The 23,073-nt window shown below is 41.7% G+C and overlaps 1 protein-coding gene and 1 long non-coding RNA gene across 3 annotated transcripts in view; one reads left to right on the top strand and one right to left on the bottom strand.

Moving 5' to 3' along the window:
- The window catches only part of EPAS1 (endothelial PAS domain protein 1), a 79,921-nt gene extending 70,403 nt beyond the window's left edge, over window positions 1-9,518 (top strand). The window contains exons 8-16 of the mRNA XM_030035999.2: window positions 177-324; window positions 1,082-1,290; window positions 1,614-1,801; window positions 2,037-2,147; window positions 3,850-4,334; window positions 5,456-5,579; window positions 5,669-5,786; window positions 6,310-6,483; window positions 7,220-9,518. Coding sequence (XP_029891859.1) covers window positions 177-324; window positions 1,082-1,290; window positions 1,614-1,801; window positions 2,037-2,147; window positions 3,850-4,334; window positions 5,456-5,579; window positions 5,669-5,786; window positions 6,310-6,483; window positions 7,220-7,371 — 1,709 coding nt within the window. The 3' untranslated portion in view covers window positions 7,372-9,518. The remainder of the gene's footprint in view (window positions 1-176; window positions 325-1,081; window positions 1,291-1,613; window positions 1,802-2,036; window positions 2,148-3,849; window positions 4,335-5,455; window positions 5,580-5,668; window positions 5,787-6,309; window positions 6,484-7,219) is intronic.
- The window catches only part of LOC115350387, a 70,552-nt gene that overhangs the window by 21,676 nt on the left and 25,803 nt on the right, over window positions 1-23,073 (bottom strand). The window contains exon 2 of one of the 2 annotated variants that reach the window (XR_005933890.1): window positions 4,752-4,955. The exons of the other annotated variant lie outside the window; for it this stretch is intronic. This is a non-coding gene — a long non-coding RNA (uncharacterized LOC115350387). Of the gene's footprint in view, window positions 1-4,751; window positions 4,956-23,073 lie in introns of those variants that run through there. 2 annotated transcript variants of the gene reach the window in all.

The following is a 23,073-nucleotide window of genomic DNA, read 5'->3' on the forward strand; positions in this document are numbered from 1 at the left end:
CCCTTTTGTATTTAAAATGGCTGAATTTTCCCAAAGTTAAGTATCCTTGCTAGCAAATGTCTTATGCAAAACTGCACTAATGAAAACTCAGAAGTGGGTTTATTTAAAACAAGTGTTATATATTGTGTGTTCCTGTCCTGCTGCATTATTTATATCTCTCTGCCCCCTTTTCTCAGTGTGTACAAAAGGTCAAGTAGTGACGAGCCAGTACCGTATGCTTGCCAAGCATGGTGGATATGTATGGCTAGAGACTCAAGGGACGGTGATTTACAATACTCGCAACCTACAGCCTCAGTGTATTGTCTGTGTCAACTATGTGCTGAGGTAAGACAGAAAAAACACATATGGATTCATGTGCTGGAAGAAATGCAATAATCAGAGGAACTTTTGAAGGATCTATTTATTCAGTGTTGTTATTCTGAAATCAGTTTAGTCATGTTTGTTCAGTCTTGTTTACTGTTGTTGGACATCAATGAAAAATGTGGCATGCCCGTTCTCATACATGCTGTTGAAATATACCACAGCCTTTCTCTTCTGTAGCGTGGCTGCTGTGCTGATACAACAGAGTATAAAGCCTGCACTGATGATTTTATTGTGTAACACAACTGCTAATGTGCTCTGTTTTTCTAATGCTGTGACAGAGAGATAAAATTAAGTAGTAATTGTATCTTATGTTGCTAGGAGAAGCTGTTTACTGCCTCAAAAATCAGGACCAATCAGGAGTTTTGCCTCTGTCTGGCAAAACTCAAGTATTTTTTGGTCCTAGATGGGCCCAAAAGAGGAAATACTTATTTGAGTGATAGTCTGGGTCATTATAGCCTCGACTACATCCCTTTAAAAAGCAGAGCAACAAAGCCCCGAGTATTCCCACAGAAGTCCTGACAACACTCTCTGCGTCATCTGAGATGATGGTGCTCAGCAACGCTGGAACTGTGCCTCGCCTGTCGAGAGCCTGGCATGCAACCGAGAGAGGCCAAAACACTTGTACGGGTCCCAGCTTTAGACAGTTTGTACTGCCTACATTACCCGCATCTTTTTTTTTTTTAGAGTGCAAAATGCCTAAAACCTATTTTCTTGTTAGTGAAATTGAGAAGAACGATGTTGTGTTCTCCATGGACCAAACGGAATCGCTCTTCAAGCCTCACCTGCTGGCGATGAGCACCACCTATGAGAGTGGCATCCCCGGGTCAGAGAAGAGCGACTTCTTGTTTACTAAGTTAAAGGAGGAACCAGAGGAACTTGCTCAGCTGGCACCAACACCCGGCGATGCCATTATTTCCCTGGATTTTGGTTAGTATTTGTATAAATAATTTTTGTGCAACAAAGAACCACATGTGAGTCTACATTTAGAAACTTAATAGACAAGTCTGGTTGCTCTGTGTACAAAGCAGGATTAATAGCTATAAGAGCCCACGTGCTCACACCAGTGGAAAATTTCTATGAATGAGAGCAGAATCAGGCTTTCTTGCTGACTAAACAACTTGCATTAAGTCTATGCCAACTTATTGTCATGGCAACTAGAAGCAGTGTTTACTTTTAATGAATAGCTGCAATTATATCATAACACACCACAAGCTAAAAGCATTCATTAATATTATTAAAACTCCATCCAGGGACACAGAAGTTTGAGGAAGCCCCTGCCTTCACCAGTGCTGTTTCGACACCAAACAAAGCATGGCCAGTGGAAGTAAAAAGCCACACTGCTCAAGGTGAAACGCTGACGATACCATCCTTTACAATGCCTCAGATTGCACCTGGAAGCAGTACTCCAAGTGCAAGCAGCAACAGCAGCTGTTCCACGGTAAGAGCAGCTTTAAAAAAAAAAAAAAAAAAAGTATGTTATGTTTTATATGTAAGTCCCATCAATACATGTAGATGACGTTTTCATGTTAGCAGTCCTGTGTCATTGCTTATTAACAAGGCCCAGTGGATCTATATTCCTCCAGTACTGCATACATCTTAAGTATAAATGGCATGATGCTAAGCCAATACTGTTGTTGCATTGCTGCTTATAGCAAATTCTTATTTCTGTGCAGCCAAGCAGCCCAGGAGATTATTACAGTTCTATGGATGAAGATCTTAAGATTGAGGTGATTGAAAAACTTTTTGCCATGGACACAGAATCGAAAAGTCAGTGCACCTCCCAGGTAAGGAACTAATATCTCATCCAAAAGCCTTAAAAATCAGTCCCCTCCTAGTAGGTAGTACAGATGCATGCTGTATGTGCAGATACTGTGATATAACGTCCAAACGTATACACCAAAGCTTTGATGCACAATGCTAACAAAAACATGCACTTTCAAAAGCTGGGGTGTAAATTTCTAACCCTAACTCTCTGAAGCAAGTGCTTTAGGGTGTCACTGTGCTGGCCCTGCTAAGAAGAAAGAAGCAGGAGGGAGCTTTCAGAATTTGGAAGCTTCTGTAGACTGGATAAGGAATATAAGCAGCAGCAATTTTTTTTAAATCTGGCATACTGACTAGTGAGTAAACATCCTTTCTAGAACAAAATATAAATAAACTAATTCTGGCAAAATGGCAAAATGAGAAAGGAATGCCCCTCATAGCACATATCTCCTTCAACTACAAAATGAAAACTGTCATTTTGGATATATTCTTCTTGTCTTACCTCTTGGAGGATTTCAGAGAGAGGTGACAATTACTTGCACATCAAGTAACATGGTCTCCATCTCCTGCATTCTAATCAGGGTGTAAGTGTGGAAATTCCCTCTATAAATAACTCTCTTAATCCTCCACTATTATAACATTACATCAGGTGAGTTAGTGAATAAGAGGTGTAGGCCTGATGCAGCCCACCTAAGTTTAGAAACTTAATTGAAATGCCTTTGTTAAGAGCTTATACTTCTTTATAGTTAAGAGAAAGGAACAGGCATTGCTGGCTGTCAGCTCAGCTGTTACACTCATCTCCTTCTATTAATCCTACGGAAAGTCTGGGGTGATTGGGACACAAATGAGGTGCCTCAATTTGCCAGTGCAATTTGCAGAATTAGGTATGTGGTAGTCTATGTCCTGAAGAAATTTCATCTAAATCTGGACATAGAGACAGCAATGAAAGCGGTAGAAAGAGTGGACAGATAGGAGGAAAATGTGTATCAGGATCAAACTCAGTGCAAGACTTCACATGTGCAAACTTCAGTTTTGTCAGATTCAGCATCTGCTTGCTCAGGTGTGTCCCACCACATCAGCAGCTTTGGTGGGAAAAATGAGCACTAGAAAAGTGCCCCTGTCATGATCTGGCTGGTGGGCCCATATCGATTTCCCTCTCTGTTCAGCTCTGGTAAAACGCCAAGAGAAATGAATTTAAATATGACTAGTCCTCCAAGGGAAAAAAAAAAAAATACAGATTTAGGTGCAATAGTGCCCTTCCAAGTACATATTTTAAAACTTTTGCATTTTTAGAAGCATTTTTTCATGTAGCTAGATTACGAGAAAGCTGTGTTTCTATTTTAGCATGAAAAACCCTGAGGTTCAACTACATGCCACATGTTGTAGAGTCTTGGCAGACAAGTTATTCAAAGCGTAATGGAACACAAGATCTACTTCAGATCACACTGATCTTGCAGGCTTCATGCAAGCTGCTTTAGCAATACTGCTTGTCTGGGAGGGGTTTTTTTCTTCAGTTTGTTATCTTACTTTGCTGCTGATGATATGATGAACATGTATGTTACAGAAATAAGACATTTTTAAATAGGAGCTGGCCAGTTTCACGTAGGTAAATTTGGCATACAGCGATTTTTCAGCTTTGCATCTACTAGTATTGCATATCACACTAACTGCCACAACTACTATTAACTTCTAGTTTCTTTATGAACTTACTTTATTTTTGCACAGACTGATTTCAATGAACTGGACCTTGAAACCTTGGCTCCTTACATTCCTATGGATGGAGAGGATTTCCAGCTCAGCCCAATCTGCCAAGAAGAACGTCCTCTCTCTGAAAGTGCACAAAATACCCAGCAGAGTCCAAGTAGCATGAGTACCATCTTTCAACCCCTTGCTTCTGCTTCACAGAGTCAGTTCCTCCCAGAGAAATACTGCCCACAGCTATCAAATAAAAACATTAACCCTGGTCATGGGTCCCTGTCATCGGTGTTCTTCAACAATGTGAGTAGGTCATCTCTGCCACCGTACCATGACCAAGCCAGCACTCCCCTGTCTTCAATGGGAGGAAGACCAAACACCCAGTGGCCACCTGATCCTCCATTAGAATATGTTCCTGCTAAATGGAGACTCATGGATAAATACTCAGGAACCCTATCAAGTTCCCCCTCAGGGCCACCAGTACATTCTCCAAGCGTGCCCATATATAAAAAAAGGTAAGAGTTTTTGTGGTATAACTATGTATTTTACTCAGAAAATATTTTGGGAGATGGGGGGGGGGGGTCATAATCTTGAAAAATTCTTTTTTCTCAGTTCAGCTGGAATAAGTTCTTTTGATAGGCATCAGACTGCACCTCTGGGGAAATTAGTGTGGTGCTCTCCTGGGGCAGTCAGTCTAGTGGAAGCAGACTGGGTGGGCTAATTTTTCATTGCTTGCAAGGGTGCATGAATGGATTTTCCTGCTGGTCAGGTAGAAATTACCGCAGTAATTCTGCAAAGCCTGCTTGACTTTATGCAGTTTAAGAAAAGTACTGAAAAGGCTTACTGGTCCAGCAGTAAGCTGGGACCCATGCATACTTTCTTACCTTTCTTACCTGCATATATTTTTTGCACAACAGAAAATAGGGGAGAGGGAGGGATGACAGTACATTTATTGTTGGCATATGTAAGTAAGATTTAAAATTATAGGCTTTTTTCTACAATCCTTCCTCACCTTGTTCACTTTTACACATGGGAACAGTATGCGATGAGATGTAGATCACAGGCTACAGTCCTAGAAGTTTCCTGTCATAGCTAGAAGCTTCTCTGTAGCTCTTGGGTCTTCACTGGTGGTCACGCTAAAACATTCAGGAAGTACATAAAGTAGCAAGGATCATTTTAAAACATGAAGCTTTGCAGTTTGCTTTCTGAGATTTCTTGTTGGCAGAAATACCAGTGTCTGAATATGCATCTGGAAAGAAAGGGTTTGTCCCCAAACAGCAACCTGTGTGTTCATATTTTGTATGCAAAGCAAAGGGACAGGTGTGGCTCTCAAAATCCTATCCTTAGAAAATTGCATGACTCTCTTTTCCACAGCATTTTTATGTCTGCCTGGAGATCCCTAGAGGCTGTTTATGCTAGACTTTCATTAGTCTTTGATCCCAAAAGTCAAAAGTTTCCAAAGCTTGTGGGATGACTAACAAAAGGAAATAAAAACATTTGACATTTGAGGTCTGTCCACTGTCATGTGTCAAAGAACACCTTAAATGTCTTTAAATGAAAGAAGAATCTGCATAAGTGAACAACATGGTTTAGAATTGCCTCCCTGCTCACTTACCCAGAGACCTTTTCTCCACAGGCCCCTGGATGCTTTTGGGCAACGAGGCATAGATGTAAGCCCGGCAAGAATTGCTCTGTCTAACAGTTTGAAACTGAAGCGACAACTGGATTATGAAGAACAAGCGTTGCAACAGCTGAGTGGGGTAATCATAAGAAATGCATCCCCTTCACAACTTTGGACTCACCATGGTCATTGGTGTAATTATTTATTTTGCTTTTCTTTACATTCTAGGGAGATCCATCTGTCATTAACCCTTCTCACCTAATGTGGAAGAGAATGAAATTTCTCAAAGGGGAAAACTGTTCCTTGGTTACAGAAAAGAAGTCTCTCAGCACAAGTGTTCTTACTGGTAAGACAAAAGAAAGTGGTTTTGCAATGTTTTGTATCAAAACACAATTTTAAGACAGGTTGAATAGAAACAAAGACTCTTTCAAAAGGAAATGTAAATAAGCTCTGTAAATATTACACTAAGATAAAGTTAAAGATCAGGTTGTATCACTAAGAGCTGAACAATTTAAGATACATTTGATAACTACCAGGTAGATGGTTTCATGTATGTTCACATCCTTGCTTTGGAGGTAACAGAGATCGGCTTAATGGAGATGGGTTTACCTCGTGCTGATCCAAGGTGCAGGCATCTCAGAGCTAAAAAGGATACTTTCTCTCTACAACACTGTTTCCTTACACAAGCATATCTTGGGTGCAATACTACTTCTAGAGCTAGTGGTGTTTCTGGACTTCTTTGTGACAAGATGTAGGTATGCCATGTGACCACCATGACGAGGGTTGCTTTGCTTTGAATTAGTATTATCTACTATAATTATTACACTGGCTTAATTTAACTTTTTTTTTTCTGCTACTATGTGAATCAGATGAATTTGTCTGTAACTTGAGAGGTCTGAGCCAACCAATGAATCAACTGCAGCAGCAGCAGCAACCCACCTGTGGCAGTCCTGGTGAGAATTTGAAAGCAGGAGTGTTTGCCCCTCCGTTTTACAGTTCCCGTTATCAGGACTATACTGTCCAGCCAGCTCATAAAGCATCAGGTAAGAGCTGTCAAATACTGAAATTGGAAAATGTTGGTATTTAGTTCCAATACTGATTCCATGAAAGAAAACACTTTAAAAAAAAAAAGGGGGGGGGGGGGGGGGGGGAGATAAACTAAGAACCAAACATGTATTGTTTCATAGAATGAAAAATTTGTTCTCTTGTTTAGTGTGAAACTTTTAATGTCTACATTTGTAATATATGAGGAAAAAATATTTTTGCCCTTCATTTCAATTAAACTTAATGCCTTTTTACCTTGGAGGTCTAGTCAACCTCCATCCATACGCTTGTCTTGTGATGGAATGGATTAAATTGTACTAAACAACTTGGGAGGTTTGTAAGTTAAGTCTTAACGCATGCCTTCTAAAAGTTAATTAATTAAAGGAGACATATATGTGTCCCTTTTAATATATAAGGGGAGTGGGTGTTAATTTAGAAACTGTGTTGTTTACTACTGCTTTCCTCATCTGCACTAATATCATTTTTCTCAGAACAATCTAAATTGGGGGTGGATGTGAAAAACTGCCCATGTCCATGTGACATGCTTGCAACAGTTTAAGGCAGAGCAATGTGTAGGTTTGCTCTGAAACCTGTAATTGCTGGTGGTTTGAGGCATATTAACATAAACACAAAATGAAATTATAACTGATATAAACAGAAGAAGGAGGAGAGGAAAGAAGTCCTCTGTGTCTCTCTTGTCTCAGCACCGTGACTTACTTCACTAATCTCTTCCAGGTATGACCAGTCGTCTGCTGGGGCCCTCCTTTGAACCCTACTTGTTGCCTGAGTTGACAAGATATGACTGTGAGGTGAACGTCCCTGTTTTGGGCAGCTCTATGCTTCTGCAGGGCAGTGAACTGCTCAGAGCACTGGACCAGGCCACCTGAGCAATCCTGCAATATTCCATGGCCTATACTGTTCAAAACAGCTTCAGTTTTTAAATATATTTTTGCAAGTAGACAATTTCTAATACCAATACACTTTTACAGGATTTTACTTAGATATTGAACCTGTCCATGTTACCAAATAGTGGCCTTTTGAAGTTACTGACTTTATTATTCATATTAAAGAAATACATCTACTGTATTTTCTCCATTGCAATTAAAGTGTTGTTTAGAGAGTTTGATTACCCTCCCCTTATCTCATTACCTGTAATTTATATGCTGAAATTTTCTTCAAATTTCATGCTCATAAAAAGCTGTGGTATAAATGCCTCATCACGTGAGACTTTGGCTGCAGTACTGCAAAGATTTATTTTTATTGCCAAAGATGAATGAAACAAATTTCATTTCCTACCACAGTTTTTTGTTGATCTGCCAAATTGAAATCCTTTGAGTCTTTCTGTTTTCCAGCATTTATCTTATTGTAACTTAAATAACTTTGGAAAAGCATACTAAAGAAAAATCCCACCTTTCTGCCTCCCCACCTCCTTCATTTTTATACATGTTGTTGAAAGAAATGTGAATGGTGAACTGCAATGTTTGTGGGTATCTGTGAAAGTTGCACCTTGTAAGGTTTTTTCCTCGGAAGCGAGCCACATTCTCAGCTGCCTTAACCTGGCTTAGCTCTACAGCCAAGGGAGTACTACAGATTTACCCCGGTGGAGGATTTAGACCTGTGTTTTCATTTGTGTTGGGGTTTCTTGCTTTGTTGTTTCCTTCATTTTTTTACAAAAAACAGATTTTTTTAAAAATTTTTTTTTTAAATTTCTCACTGGGTCAGTTGTTAATCATCTCTTGGTACTTTTGCTATATCTAGGATACAGCAACTGTAAGAGCCATTACTACTAGTTCTAGCAGAATTTGTTATGTTGTTGCTGATATTTTAGGAATCTGACTAGTGGCCAGTACTAACACCTCTGATTAATGTCACCCTTTTTCATTTTATATGCTAGCTAGCAATGTAATTGCAATATTGAATCATTAAAACTAAAAGTTAAAGTGGTATTTCCCAGCATATTAGGCTAACTCAGTTAAAAGTAGGCAAAAAGAATTAAGGATTGTGTAGTGAGATGAATAGCTGGCAGGCAGGTCTCTATCATTTTTACTTGCCTTACATTAATCAGTAGCTGAAATGTCATTAAAAGGCAGCCAGAGATTTTCAAAGAGCTCCTTTCCAACTATCATTAGTTGTCATGCACATATTTTTAAAAATAAGGCTTTGGATGCTTTCAAAGTCAAAAGGATTTGAAAGTTTAAATTACAACATATTTAACATTTTTACTGTTTAAAGTAATAAAAGGCAGGTGAGCAGTTCTGACTTTAAAATACATACAAACCTAGATACATGTTGGGATATATCATCTTGTCTCCTCCACTGGTATAAATCATCATAGCTTCATTGAAGAACATGGAACAGTGGCAATGTACACAAGGTAAAAATCTGGCCCAGAAACTTAGAACAAAGATATATTCTTTTGAGACTTCTGATTCCACTGAAGTCTGGCTTATAAAATTGCTTTGTATCATGCACTGACACTTGCAGAGAGGGAGCCTTGGGTTCATAGAGCACTTCAGAGTTCACTGTGTTAAGTGAGTCTTAACAACACATACTTAGAAAAGCTGAAGATCTTCCCTTATTGGTACATAACGTAAAAAAAAAAAAAAGTTAGTCCCTATTGTAGGCAATCTTTCAGGAGTTTATTACCAAAAATAATCTATTCCTGAAGTGAAGTTATTACTGTGTGGAAAAAATATATTGTAAGCATCAAAATCTGATTAAAAGTTGCAAACCAGATTTGACAAATTTGCAGTGGCAAGGACTTAAAGGCTTCAAGGATTAAAGACACTTGAATACTGCTCTTCTGTTCCTTATTTGTGTAGTTTCAGCATTAAAAACATTATACCCTAACAGTTTACTAAAACACTCTGAAAAATATTCCATGTCTTAATATTAATCATACTTTTTATCATAATTATTTCATAATCTATATTGCTAAATTCTTATTGACAATATTATAACTGTATGGGAACTTTAACTTGATAAGGAAATGTATTTTGACACTGATACTTTATTAAAGTATACTGATCCTAAATTCTTTGTGACTCCTTTGCTATGAATTTGTTATTTGTTGTATCATTGTAAAAGAAAAGTATTTATTAAATTATTTATAGAAAATAAAGGTTTGCATTGATCTTTGAAGAATGAAAGAACAAACAAAAGCTACCCATATTTGAGAGCTGGGAAGTAGTGTGCTAAATGTCTGTACCACCAACCTTTGTGTAGAGTTTACCCAGCTTTCCTCAAATAGAGAATTAATGCCCTGCAGACTGCCCTTCTGAAACATATCCTATGGTTCAGACTGCTGCTTCTATTTCAAAAGCGGATTTCTGTCTGAGGAGCTGAGGGTGCCTCTTGTAATGCTACCCCTAAAAAAAAAAAAAAAAAAATTAGGTTGTTGACAAAACATTTTAGAGGCTGAATTGCCACAGCTCCCCACTTCAGTTTTTGTGGCAGTAACATAAGCCACCTTATTCTGGCAGTCCTGACAAGCCCATGAATATGCCTCTGCTTCACCCACCCAGTCCTTTATCCCAATGCTGCTGTTAAACATGCCAATCCTTCTCCATATAGAAATTGCCAGTTTTGCCTGTGCAATAACAGCGATCATGCTGTAGGAGGACAGACACATTGAGAAACTCATTTCCAAACATGCACTTAAATTCAGACTGGCCTGTGTGGAAGCTGTTGGCGCTTGACCCTTCTGATGATAACTGCCTTTGAAACACACAGTGCCCATATTAGCACCTTTGAGCTTCGCAAACAACATTGTCACCTCCTGTTCTAGATGGGATGCTCAGCAGGCATAGAAAGTAACTCCTATAATTAACAGTAATCACACAACACTCTGTAGTCAAGAGGAAGGGCAGTGTGCCTGTTACCCTCTCTTAAAGCATTCCATTGATCTTCAGGGCACTTCGACAAAGACTAACTCAGCATGTCAGATCCTAATCCCACTGAAGGTTAAAAAAAAAAAGCCAATCTCAAGTAGAGATTAACCTGTTCAGATCCATTTTATCTTTTAAAGGTTGTAATCACTAATTGCTAATATAAGTAAGTTAGTGCTGCCAGGCATTATTTTTTTGGGGTGTCTGCACACAGCTTATTGCTAGCACTCTCATGCTGAAGAGCTTCCAGCATTCACCACTCCCATGTTCAAGTAGCTTAAGGAACATACTCGTAAGTGCCTTTAGCACCACCACCACCACCCCTTTCTACTAGGGCTAAACACCTCTCATGCTAGTGAGTTTTAGTGTTTTTCCCTTACCTATGTGAACATCCTGGACAGCTAAGCTCTGACATTGCAATTTACATACCCAAAAGACCCAAACCCTGGCCAGAAACATAATAAGTAGATTGCATCAATAGCCAAGTTTTGTTCTGCTGAACAGGGATTTATTACAACTTTTTTAAAAATTTGATTTCCCCACGCCCCCACCCCACCCCCAATAGGCCAGCAGAAGTGCTTAAAATTAAGTGTAGATCATCTTTCACTGCCTAAAAGCACCATTTCTTGGCATCAGATCTTGTATCTCTAACAGCATAGCACTGATCCCAACTATGTTGTTCAATACTCACTACATTGTGCTGAAAAATCAGGCAGTTTTGCCAACCTCTCCTTACTTGGGCTTCTCTCAGTCTCTGGCTGATTTTCAAGTCTATCAATCAATCATCTTCTTTTTAAAGTGATCAAGCATACATTTTTCCTAGACCGTAGATTTCATGCAGGTAAGATTCACACTCTTTATCAAACAAATGGTTACAACAAAATACTGTAGGAAATTCTCAACATCCTTGTATATATTGTGATTACTAATAAAACTACAAAAAAGCCCAGATAACTTGGAGCAAAATCCAAGTTATATTTTCAGTCAAGACACCATCTCCTAAGGACTACTGAGATCTGTGGACAGTAGGTGATTCATCACACTTGCTTGAGACGACAGTAAGCAAAGCACAGGAAAACGCTCACTCCAACACACAACTGCTCCAATTCTAGATGGTGAAGGTTTCATCTGTTACTTCTCCCCCGAGGAGCTTTATAAAGCTATTCATAGACATGCCAGATACTTTTGTGGTTTTTTTGGTTTTGTTTTTTAAGAGCTACAGTGGAGAATTGGAAATATTCACCTCCATTTAAATAAACAGCATTATTTTCTTTCTTTTTTTTCCCCTCCAACTCTCTTATAGGCTTCCCAAGAGACGAAGAAACAATTTCTAAGAAAAAAGAAAATCCTTAACAATATTTTCTTAGGACAACAAAATCTGTTACACATCCCTGTTCTGCTCCCTTAGCACAAGCCAACACACAGCACAACAGCCTCCTTTTGGTTATCTGGGGCTGCTTCTGAGCTCACCCTTGCCCGCCAGGAAGGCAGGTGTGGATTCCCACTACCCTGAGCTCTGTTTGTTATGGTTGCTTTCCTTAGTCAACTGAAGCTACAAAAGCACCATAGGAAGGCTCTAGCAATTGATATGTACCCCATTTTTCGGTGCTAAAATTAAAAATGGCTTCAAATTTAAAAAAAAAAGAGAGAGAGAGAGAAAGAAAAACCTTAGCTACTCAGTTTGGAAGCATCACAGACGTTTCTTGTGTCTGAAAGCCAGCCTGCAGTTTTGGCAGCTTGTAATGTGCCACAGGACTCACATGGAACATTTTCCTTAAAGTCCTAAACTCCTGTAATCAAGGGGTTACTTAATTCTCTTCAGTCATGCCTCTCAGTTAGTAATGCGGTTAAGATGTCTCATTAGGGAACAGAAACACATCCATGAAACTGGCTTGCAAAGACTACCTGCAAGCCAACCAGCACCAGCTACTACTGCCTTTTGACACCAGACAGTAGCAGGCAGCTGGAGGCAACAGCAGCTGTGTCCCCGGCTCATGTGCTATCTGCTATGGAAATTGCTGCACCTTAACCGCAGTGGCTGGAAGGACTGCTTAGACCTGGGTCGCATCTCAAAAAACCCAACTCCCCTTAGCTTCATTAAAAAAAAGAAAAATAAGCAACACCCCAATGTCGCTGCTTGAAAAGTCTGTGTTTAGATCTTGGAATTACAGACAAAGCTGGCAACCTAGATACTCAAAGGCACCAGCACCAGAAGACAAGAGTGAACTCCCACCAGGTATATTTTTTAAAATTATATCATTTGTAAGCTAATTATCTGGGGTCTCACTGTTGGTCTTTCTTTGAAGGACTGGCACTGGCTGGGTTTTGCAAGAAAAAGCGTTACACAACAGCTCTAGTGACTGAAGCTCTGTCACCCCACAGCACTGGCAAAGACAAACCTCCAGTGAAGTCTCTTGTGGCAGAAACCTACCTCAAGCGTTGCGTCCTCCAGGTGTATTGGTGTCACCCTCCAGAAGGACCAAAGGTCCTAGATAAACCACAGCAACACAGGATGGCTAGTTCATCCATCAAACATGGAAAGTCCTCCAGTCTCTCAACAGCTGAACGTGATTCTTGGCTGCAGCAAGCAACCCTTATCGCTTAGTCTTGATTCCTGGCCTTTCCTTTAACCTCAATCCCATTTCTCGCCTAGCTCCCAGCTCTTACCTAGGTCTGTGGTTTCATCATTCTGGTTTCTGCCTCATGCTGCCTTCCCCTTCTCCAGCTCACCTTCCCCTCCTGACAAGCTTGTTCCAACCTGCCACACCTCTACATGCCCTTCGTTGCAGGCAGCAGTTTTTAGCACAGATTCAGGGACTTCCACTATAGGTTCTCTCTGGTCATGTCCTTGCCTTGGCTGTCTGTTTGATGTGACTATCAGCCAGATCCCCAGCCCTTTTTGTCCAAACCCTCAGCTTCTGTGGTTCTCAAACTGAGCTCATGTTGAAAATGTCCAAACCCTATTCCCCCTCTAGTTGCTGGGCATGACACAACAGACCACAATCCTTGCCCTGACATGAAAGCTGATTTAATGCTCCAAGTCACATGAAGCTAGTGCATCCCCCTGACACCTGCAACACCACCACCAATTGATTTCAGACATTTTCCTCAGCTATTAGATGGCTCTTTCCATTTGCTACTGAAGCAAGCAATGGTGGGGTATGGATGAAAAAGGTGCTGCTGGCTCACAGACGGTATTTCTTTCATCATCCCCTTGACACTGTTCTTCAAGCAAAATCCTAACAAATTTCAGATGTACATATAGTTTCTCCTGCAGTTTTGGAAATGAGAGCAGAGTTGAGCAATTTCCCCAGATGGCTGAACTCTGTCTGTAAAGCCAGAACAATTTCCCTGCCATAAGAGGAGCAGTATGTGTTTGCTCTTTTAGTCCTAACAGCACCATAGAGCTAACGCTAGTGGGAAGATAATCCATATTTATGGTTCCCCAAATCTTCTCCCCATACAAATAATTGCATGTTCAGGACAAAAATTAAGCCTGAGATAGAGGCACATACACTCGTTAGAGCACTTCCAGATGCTTGTATGTGTTTAACGGACACCGACAAGTTCACGTAGGGTGCTATTTCCAAGTCCAGCTTATCCCTCAGTACTTTCAGCCCTGGGCAATCGTTATGCACTCACTCCAGAGTTTGCCTGTTCAGAACTTGGAGAACCCTGCAGTGCCCCAGGGGACAGTGACCTGCAGGGATATCTCTGTCCAGTTATAACCCATAAGTCAGGAAAATCAAAGGTTAACACTCCCGCAGACAGTAAAGTGATCACAACACCACTTCAACAGTTCCCCAGAATAAAGTTCTTTCTAAAGACATTGACAGGCATGCATTTTCCCAGTTATAACTGTTTATGCAACTGCACTTTATTTTAGATTCTCTAGTGAAAAAAAACAGCAGCTTGAAAGTCCTGCTCTCCTTTTCTCAAGATGTTGGTAAAGACCAAATTTGAGACAGAAAGGGAAAGAACAAATCAAAAAACCCCACAACTGTCAAAAACCCAGACCGAAGCCCACAGCTCCCTGGCATTATTTTGTAGAAGTTGCACAAACTTCTAAGTGGCAAACCACAAAAGTTGCCTCATATGATGAGCCTTATGATCAATACAAATATATATATATAAAATTTTAATTCAGCCCCTCCTTCACACAGCAGCACCCCAACAGTATTACACTGGATCAAACAAAGCATAAAATGGATGTTGTCACCGTCCAGTTTTAGATACGTTGCATGACATCTGTTGGCTTTTCTCCTGGAAGGGCAGGCAATACTAATTGTGTCTATTGCCTTACTGCTAACACAGATAGTGCTGTCCTTAACTGCAGCCCCCAAAACACACTGGAGTTCACAGAAAGCAAACCAATGGAAGCTGAATGGGAGAACAGGTTGCTCTCCATTATTTTAACTTCAGCTTCAAACATCAAGATGAGCTTTCTTGTGCCTTGCTTAACTACAGAAATGCTCATATTTTTTTAGCATATTTACACCTTTTAACACAGGTTGTTGTTCACAACTTCAATTTGTTCAATCTTTAGTCAGTTTGTGGAGTGCACAGTATCATCTGTTTTGGGGCCAGTCTGATCACCACAGAAATCTCAAAGATAAAGGAGACACCAACACTGAATAATTTTTGGTCAACCTCCCTCTTCCCTCTCAAAACCTCTCTTCTGCAGAAGAGATTCTGTTTAATGATAGGCAACACCTTGAACAACTATGTGGTAGGTTTGCTCTTATCTAGCACCCCTTTCTTCCTTCCCTGATCCACAGCAAGCATAATCTATGCAAAGCCACCCAAGCACTCTGAAAAGTGGACAAAAACCTGGCTTTTGGAACCATCAATTATATCTTAATATACCAAATAAACACTTTAACTTGTGCTTTCATTTTTAGAGTGACTTCTTCAACCTCTCCCCTTACACGTTCTCCCTCCCCCCATGCAAGACCAAGAAAAAAGCATCTTTAGAAAAAAATGAAATGAAAGTCACTAAAATACTTGTCTGGGTAACCAGCGGAGGAACCAGGAACCAATGAAATATCTGGAACTCATTTAAGTTCATTGGAAAGACAGGGAACGTTCAAGTCAACAATGCTCTCATTCTTCTTTCTCCAACACAGTCCCTGCTGGGCAGGGTTTGTTTGCACTGAGGTTTTGTATTAGAAACACACACACTTAGCTAAATACAATTTTGTTTATCCAGGATTTCTTCTGTCCTGTTCAGTGTACAAATTCCACAAACCTGTGCTGAAAATAAACAGGGTGAAAAGTGCCTGTGCCCAGAGCTCAAGAACCACAAGAAGTGCCTCTGAATGGCACACTGCCATGCTGGGCATAGCCAAAAGACTTGTCCTGAAACCTGCTCAAAGCAGATCCTCTTCAAAACCCACCAGGAGAATGCTTTCCCTGGTGGGTACATTGAGACTGGATCCCAAACAAGCCACCTTAGAGAGCAGGAAATGCTCCCGCTCCCTCCTGCTGAGCCATTCCCCAGGACATTTCCAAGAAAATACAAGTGATCCTCCTTCCTCCCCTTCCCTTTTCCCCACCTTATGCCTCCTTCCCATGGAAATCTTTCAGAGTATTTTGATTCTTACAGGCAAAATCACATCCTGACTCATGCCAAGGAAATGAATCCCATGTGTCTACAAAGCCTATGCTACAAACCAGTTGATGAGGGGTGACCATCCCCAAGCCCCTGAAAAATGGGTCTTCTGCAGCCTATGGCAGGAACTCATGCTCTCCATAGGGCATTCCTGACCCCGACACAGGAATGCCCAGTGTGCTGCAGGACATGCTGCAGCTGTGCCTGGCAGACACGGCTGTTCTCAAGTCGTAGGCCAGAAGCACAGTGGCTGAACAAGCTGTTCATTTCATGTGCTGTCCCCAACTCAGGTCACCTATACGAAACCCATCTACTAGGTTTAACGTAGATAACACACAATTCACTTACATGTGGAGCAAGAGGGTAAATAAGCCTGGTAATGTGTTACTTCCATGGTTCATGGAAATACTTTGTGGCTGAGCATTACAGAGCAACACCATGCATAGTAAAAGCTGCTTAACAGGAAATTGCCCCAGGAAGCTTTCCAAAAACCGTTCTTTCCCCTTTCACACTAGACCCCCAAACTTCACCGCTCGAAGGACAACAGCATAGCACACCCACTATGCTAGTGTCCTATCCTGCTCCTCCCAGTGAGCCACACTATAACGGCAGCAACTTGCTAGGACCAAAAGCAGCATTGCAGGGTCCCCCAAGCATACTTGTGCTCAGGAGCCCTCACTCACACCTAATTTCACACACAGCTATCAGATACTTCCTCAGTTTGCTGCACCCCCCAGCCATAGCCTCCCTTTCTTCACTACCAAGATGCCAAATTCTTCTCCTGAGTGAACATCGCCAGCTGACCTTTTCACAACGTCACAGAGCATTTAGAAATCCTTTTCCAGATGCTTTTATTGGAAATGCAGACAACGCAATTACAAAAGGAGTTCTGGGATCTTATCTGTACCACCATGACTCATCTTCGAAAGTAGTATTGCAGCAGCACTGAAATGTACATTCAAATCATTTGGGTGTTTTTGGGTTGTTTTGGGGTTTTTTTTGTAAAGTTAGCTACAGAAGAAAAAGGATGTGGACAGTTGCGCAGTCAAGTGCGGCACACGCTGCAGTTGGACAGGCCTACTTTTGACAGTACGAGGTGTATGTAGAACAAAATAAGTCCATATCCGAAGACATATGGGCTTGTGGGACTAAGCTCTGTTAAGAAAAGTAGGCATTCAAAACTGAATTTTAAAGATAATACATTGTAGCTGTACAGCTAATGTTAGGTATAGGACACTACCTTGCACTTGTACCACACGGTGCCAATCACTGAACTAATGCTGAAAGAGTAAACTTGCTCTCCTTCCAGATCTCCAGTCAAGATCCATCCAAACAAGTATTTTTACATTAACCAAGGAAACAGGGTAGAGTGTGTTTGAAGGCAGAATTCAGCAGGATACAAAGAGGCCTTTTTGAAAATAATGCTGACTATTCTCTCCATTTTTAAAATGGAAACAAGTAGACTGTCATCCATTTCTACCCAATCGTAATGTGTTCCTGCCCAACATTTCTTTCTACTGATAATTTGTTACACCTTCAGATTTTTCTGCTCTATTTAAAAAAAAAAAAAAAAAAAAAAAGAAATCACCTGACTCATTTGGATTTTTTTAGCTTCTTAGTGACTCCCCTTAGCAGCTACAGAAATGTAGTTTACAGGCTCTAAAAAATGAGCTACTTTGAAAACTTAACTTTTTAAACAGCTTAAAGAAGATGGCTGTCATCCTTTCATTTCCAAGCAGCAGTTTGTGTAGATTTTAGTACAATCAATTCATGTCTATGTCATGTTTCATTTTCATGCTTCGTTTTACAAGCCCACTAATCAGACTAATGAGGTTGAATGTGAAGAAATCCCTTTGTTTCAAGCTGAACAGCCTCTGAAACCACAGTTATAATGGTCTTTCTTTACTTAGTCAATTCCTGTGTGCAAGTAATGGCAAAAAAAATGGCATTACAGAATTTTTCTGCTAAACTTTAAAGGCAAAAAGCCATCTTATTACAACATGTCCTGTAATTTACAGGAGCTCAGGCTGTATATTGATGCAAGGGAGTCACATTGCCTTCCACTTTGTGAACATGCTTAAATGAAAATAAAGTCTTATTAACTGCTTTGATAGGGTCACAAATATGTTCTGAATGTTCCAAATTGGTGGCTTAAGACAGTCCAGTCTGCAGGCAGCAGGGAGTTTGTGCTGTGCTGACCATGCTCCCCCATGGAGGAGTTGATTCCCCCGGCGCCTGTGTACAACATGTCTAGGACCTGAGTAGAGACTGGGACCCTCCTGGTTCGTTAGCCTATCTAAACCACGAGCCACATATACATAGATAACCCATGGCAGGAGACAGAAGCTAGAAGCAGAGATGGAAATTCCCACTCAGGGATTCATTACAGAGCCATCCCAGGCTGCAATACAAACCCACCAGTGCTCCTCGGAGCTTTTTGTCACGAGTCAATAGGAGCACAGAGAGCTGCACAAAGAGACTTACAAGGGAATACACGCAATTATGGGACGGTACCACAAAAGGCGACACTGTCAACCCCCCAACTCTGATAAACTTGAAATCATAATCTGAAAACAGTCTTGGCTTGAATTTACTCATTCTTGGGTATTTTTTTGTTTGTTTAGTATCACATACAAATCTCCACCCCACCCTTGCTTTGGAAAGCAAAGTAGTAGTCACAATATATAATAGTAATCATAGAAAGGCTTGTTTCTGACCCTCTGAATGCCTAAGTAGCTGCCCAGACCATCTGCTGAACAAGTGACAGGTACATTGCAGAGTTAGGAGGTCACAGAGCACTCCACCTTTACCATCAAGGTTACTATGGGTGTCACTAGACCTGCTCAGTAGGAAGATATAAGGTTCAACTATGGTTCAGAGTTGTCTGAAAGGTGCTGGATATACCTGTAAAAGGGCATGGAGATGGGGAGGGGAGGAGAGGTTATCTTTTTTTAGCCTGTAGCATGATCACAGCACAACAAGCACAGTAACATGGTTTAAAGCTGGGGAAAGAATGGCTCCCATTCAAAGCATAATGCATCTATAGACAAAAATCCAGGCAACCCATTTCTTTCTAAAGCCATAAGCCAAGCATGAGAAATATACTCCTGCTACAACACATCCCAGGCTATGACAGAAGCTCTAAGTCCTTCACATGTCACCTATAACATCCTGAGTTGAGAGTCAGTGGGGCTTTAAGGGATTAGAGGTACCAATCACTAAACCTGTCCCGAAGCAGTCTGTGGAGATGGGGTGAAGATTTATCATGCCACAGCAGGGACCAACACTACCTCCGCATGGGCTCTGCCTGGTTAACCTTCAGAACTTTCCTAGGGGAAAAGGAGGATCATCGCTGGTGAGAAGACAGAAGGCGGCTGTTCACCTCCTGCCGTTTCCCACTCTTGGAACAAAGATGCCTATTGTGTAGGAGCACCCTCTGTATCAGGTGGAGCCTGCCTGCAGAGACAGAGGTGGTAGGACCAGGGCAGAGTACACGGTGGGTCACAGGACCAGTCTGATGGCTGCTACCACCACAGCACGTGTACATGACTATTAGCCAGAGCCTACATCCACCCACAGAAACCAGACATTTGAAAGTACTTTTGTTTTTCTCCCTCATAGGAGACAAACCTGAGACACTCATCAGCTGTACTGTAACAGGTAAATAAGAGAGATATTGACAGGTATGACATACCTGATATGACAGAGATATGAACAGGTAAATGAGAGAAGAGTTCTATGCAGAAAAAGCATTTTAGCTTCCAACTATCTCAAGTGATCCTCTGATGTTTAATTAGGAATAATTAAAGAACAAACAAAAAGCCTGAATCCTTTCATGAATACTTCTTAGGTATATACTAGTTATTTCAAACAGGAGCTTGGTTCCAGGGTGGCAGACTCCCTTTGCACAGGAGCCGAGGAAAAGCAAACTAATCTGTCAAAGAAATAGAGCAAAAAGGTGTCAGATTTCTTCCAAAACAGAGATATTTTTGACAACAAACTGGTTAGTAAGCTTAAACAAGATGACTGGCTAATGACAGACAGCAATCCCCCACAATCAGCCTCAAGACACAGGTGTTATTAAAAATCAACATGTAGCTTTACAGAAGTCTTTTAAACACTGTACTGCCTCCCAGACATGGGAAAAGAATAAAACTGCCTGAGCAGCTTGTGTTTGGCATAGAAAGAGAGAGTTAATTAAGGAATTGGGTTATTCCCAAACCATGCTGTTTAAGAAGCCCCATTATACCTGCTGCACAATAGGTGGGATCTATTTTCTTTCAGCAACACTTATGTCAGATGTTAATTCAAGACTGTATCACGTTTAACAAATACTCTCCTAAGACAAACTACCTTCTGCCGAAAAGAGTCAAATCATGTCACTGGGAGTACTGCAAGGGGAAGCTCACTAACTAGAGCATATGGGTGAAAAGCAGGTGACATGGCAATGCACGTTCAAGCAAGTTTAAAGGTGGAAGCTGGAATATTGCTTAGAGTCATCAGGGATACAGGAGGAGCAATGGAAAAGGATGATGGCGCTCCTCAAAGTGAGGGAGCACAGCCTTTACCACCCTACTACACCTGCCAACTCCTCTCTCATTTTCGGCACAATCTGTTTTGCCCCTCCAGGGGCACGTGCCCCGACACAAAGAATGCCCCCTCTGTGCTGCCAGCTGCGGCTTCCACTCTCAGCAGAGCTGGGGGTAGTCACCACCTTGCCAGCATCCCCTGGGCACGCTCATCCTCCCATGGGGGGCACAGGGGGAGGACGGGACGGATTCTCACGGATTTTGTGCAGCTGTAAGGGCAGCAAGCCATACATGACTGGTAAATCGGCAGACACGTCGCCTCTCCAGCAGATGTGGAAACAGCCTGTGGAGGCCTTCCTGTGTGAGGATGCAGCTGGTACGGGGGCTGCCCTTGCCTCCTGCCCCCACTACACCAGCTGCACAGCCCAGCTGGGCACCCCTCTGGCCGGGGGGACTGGCACACACTGGCACGAGAGGGAGGGAGGGCACAGCAGAGGGGGCCAAAAAGCAGCATGGAGAGAGGAGAGAAATGAACAACAGCACCCCCACCACAACATTGCACATCTTCTTAGAAAGCCCGTGCCCCAGGAACCCATGGGGACTCGCCTTCCCCCGCCGCAGCCACAAGAGCCTGCTGGGTGTGCCAAAGGGTGCCGGGGCAAGAGGCAGGAGCATCAGTTTCAGCAGGAGGACTAAGAAACAGAGACCGTGCCAGCCAACCTCCAATGGCAGCTTTGGCCTTATTTTAGCACCAGAGGATCGCAGACCTTCTGAGGGTGCTCAGGAAGGTCCTGAAGGTTAGTCTTGAGGCTACATGTGGGCACTGAGAGGGTGTGTTGCACAGGGGACAGCAGGTTCCCAATTGCTGACCACAGGAAGGAAGGAGGCTCTGCAGCCACACAGGGACGATCCGAAGGTGTGGAAGAAGGATGGGGGTAGCACCCCTTGTCTTCCTTGCCTCACTGGTCCATTTAGATTTGAAGCTTTCTGGTGCAGGGATTTTCTCTCCCTGCTGGTTTTCAAAGTACCTCTGAGGATGGAACCTTGAAGCCATTTGTGGCTTTGCAGAAATTTCCATAGATATAAATAATATGAAGCAAGAAAGAGGAATTTTAGTCATGGGATGACAATGTAGAGGAGGTATTTAAATCCGCCTCTACCTCTAAGCACCTACCACTCACCAGTAACGCTTTCACACTACTGCTGTACACTTCTTTTTGGCTTAGCAGTGCATTACATCAGCATTATATATGAATCCCCTAGGCAATTTTTGGTCACCTCTTCATGCTCAGCCCATCTTGCCTTGCATCAACAAAACCAGCATTTCACATAAAATAATCACAACAGGTCTGCTGATTGGAGCACTTTCTAACTAGAGACTAAGCTTCACAGTTTCATGACAACCCTTTTCCCCTGCATTCCCAGGGGTGTAGCGCTCTCCCTATTTGATAGTGCAACACTTTCTGTCTTCAGCATTTGTGTCACTGTAGCTAAGCAATCACTAATAGCTAAGCTCCCAAATTCTAATTCTAAATAGTGGCAGCGGTGAATCTATGAGCATCAGTTAATACATCCTAATTTAAACCACGCAAACTACAGCCTGATGCACTGACTACCCTGGACACAGTGAGATCCAGGGCAGTTAGCAGACCCCCGCCTCGTAGCAAGCTAACAGACCTGCCCCTGTGAAGTTAAAATGCTGAATTTCATCTAGAGCTCTAGTCTTACAGATGTTCCTTCACCACGTTCTGGCCCAGCTGCTATTCTTGCACTTTTAAAATACTTTGGAGGAACCACCATGCCTTTCTGAAGGAGGTTCAGCTGCACAAAGTGAGCAAAGACAAACAAAACTGAGTAACAGTGACTCAATTCCATTTCAAAACTAACAACCATACATTGCTTGGACAAGGAAAACCATTTGCAGAACAAATGATAGTCTACAGCCCGTGAGCAGGAAAGGTCACATTGTTATGGTTATTTTTCATGCTTAACCGTTCCCATGTCATTTGCTCTTCTCTTCCACGTCCTCAGATAGTGCAGTCTGATCTCAGCAAAGAGACTTTATTAATTCAACAGAAACGTGAAAGAGTGGGAGCCTATTTCACTGACCTAAATGTAGGACGAGGACCTTAAAACTGTCCTGAATTGTAAGGGACCCAGTTGTTAACAGCCTTAGGAAAGCAAGAAATGAGATACTGTACTACTCTAGGATTTTGAGCTACAGCTGCTTAATAAATTTTTAAAGTTTATTCCACAAATTTTTCAAAATTTTCTGCAGAGAACTGTCAAGAAATGCTACAGAGTATCATGAAGGGCACGCACTTAGAAATATAAGAAAAATAAACACTGAAATTCCTAAAGTATCATCTCTCCTTTCAGTTGCTTTAATTCTAAAAGGATGGGTTTAAAGGCAAAATACTTATGCATCAGGAAATATATAGGGTTATACACTTTAATAGTTATAACTTTGGGGGTGGGGGGGAAGACACATTCCCCCCCCGACATGTCTTTCAGGCAGTATTTTGGACCTGAAGAAGAGTTTACACATCCCAAAGAGTTTTT

Source organism: Aquila chrysaetos, chromosome 13 (genome assembly GCF_900496995.4).
Source record: "Aquila chrysaetos chrysaetos chromosome 13, bAquChr1.4, whole genome shotgun sequence".
Lineage (NCBI taxonomy): Eukaryota > Metazoa > Chordata > Aves > Accipitriformes > Accipitridae > Aquila > Aquila chrysaetos.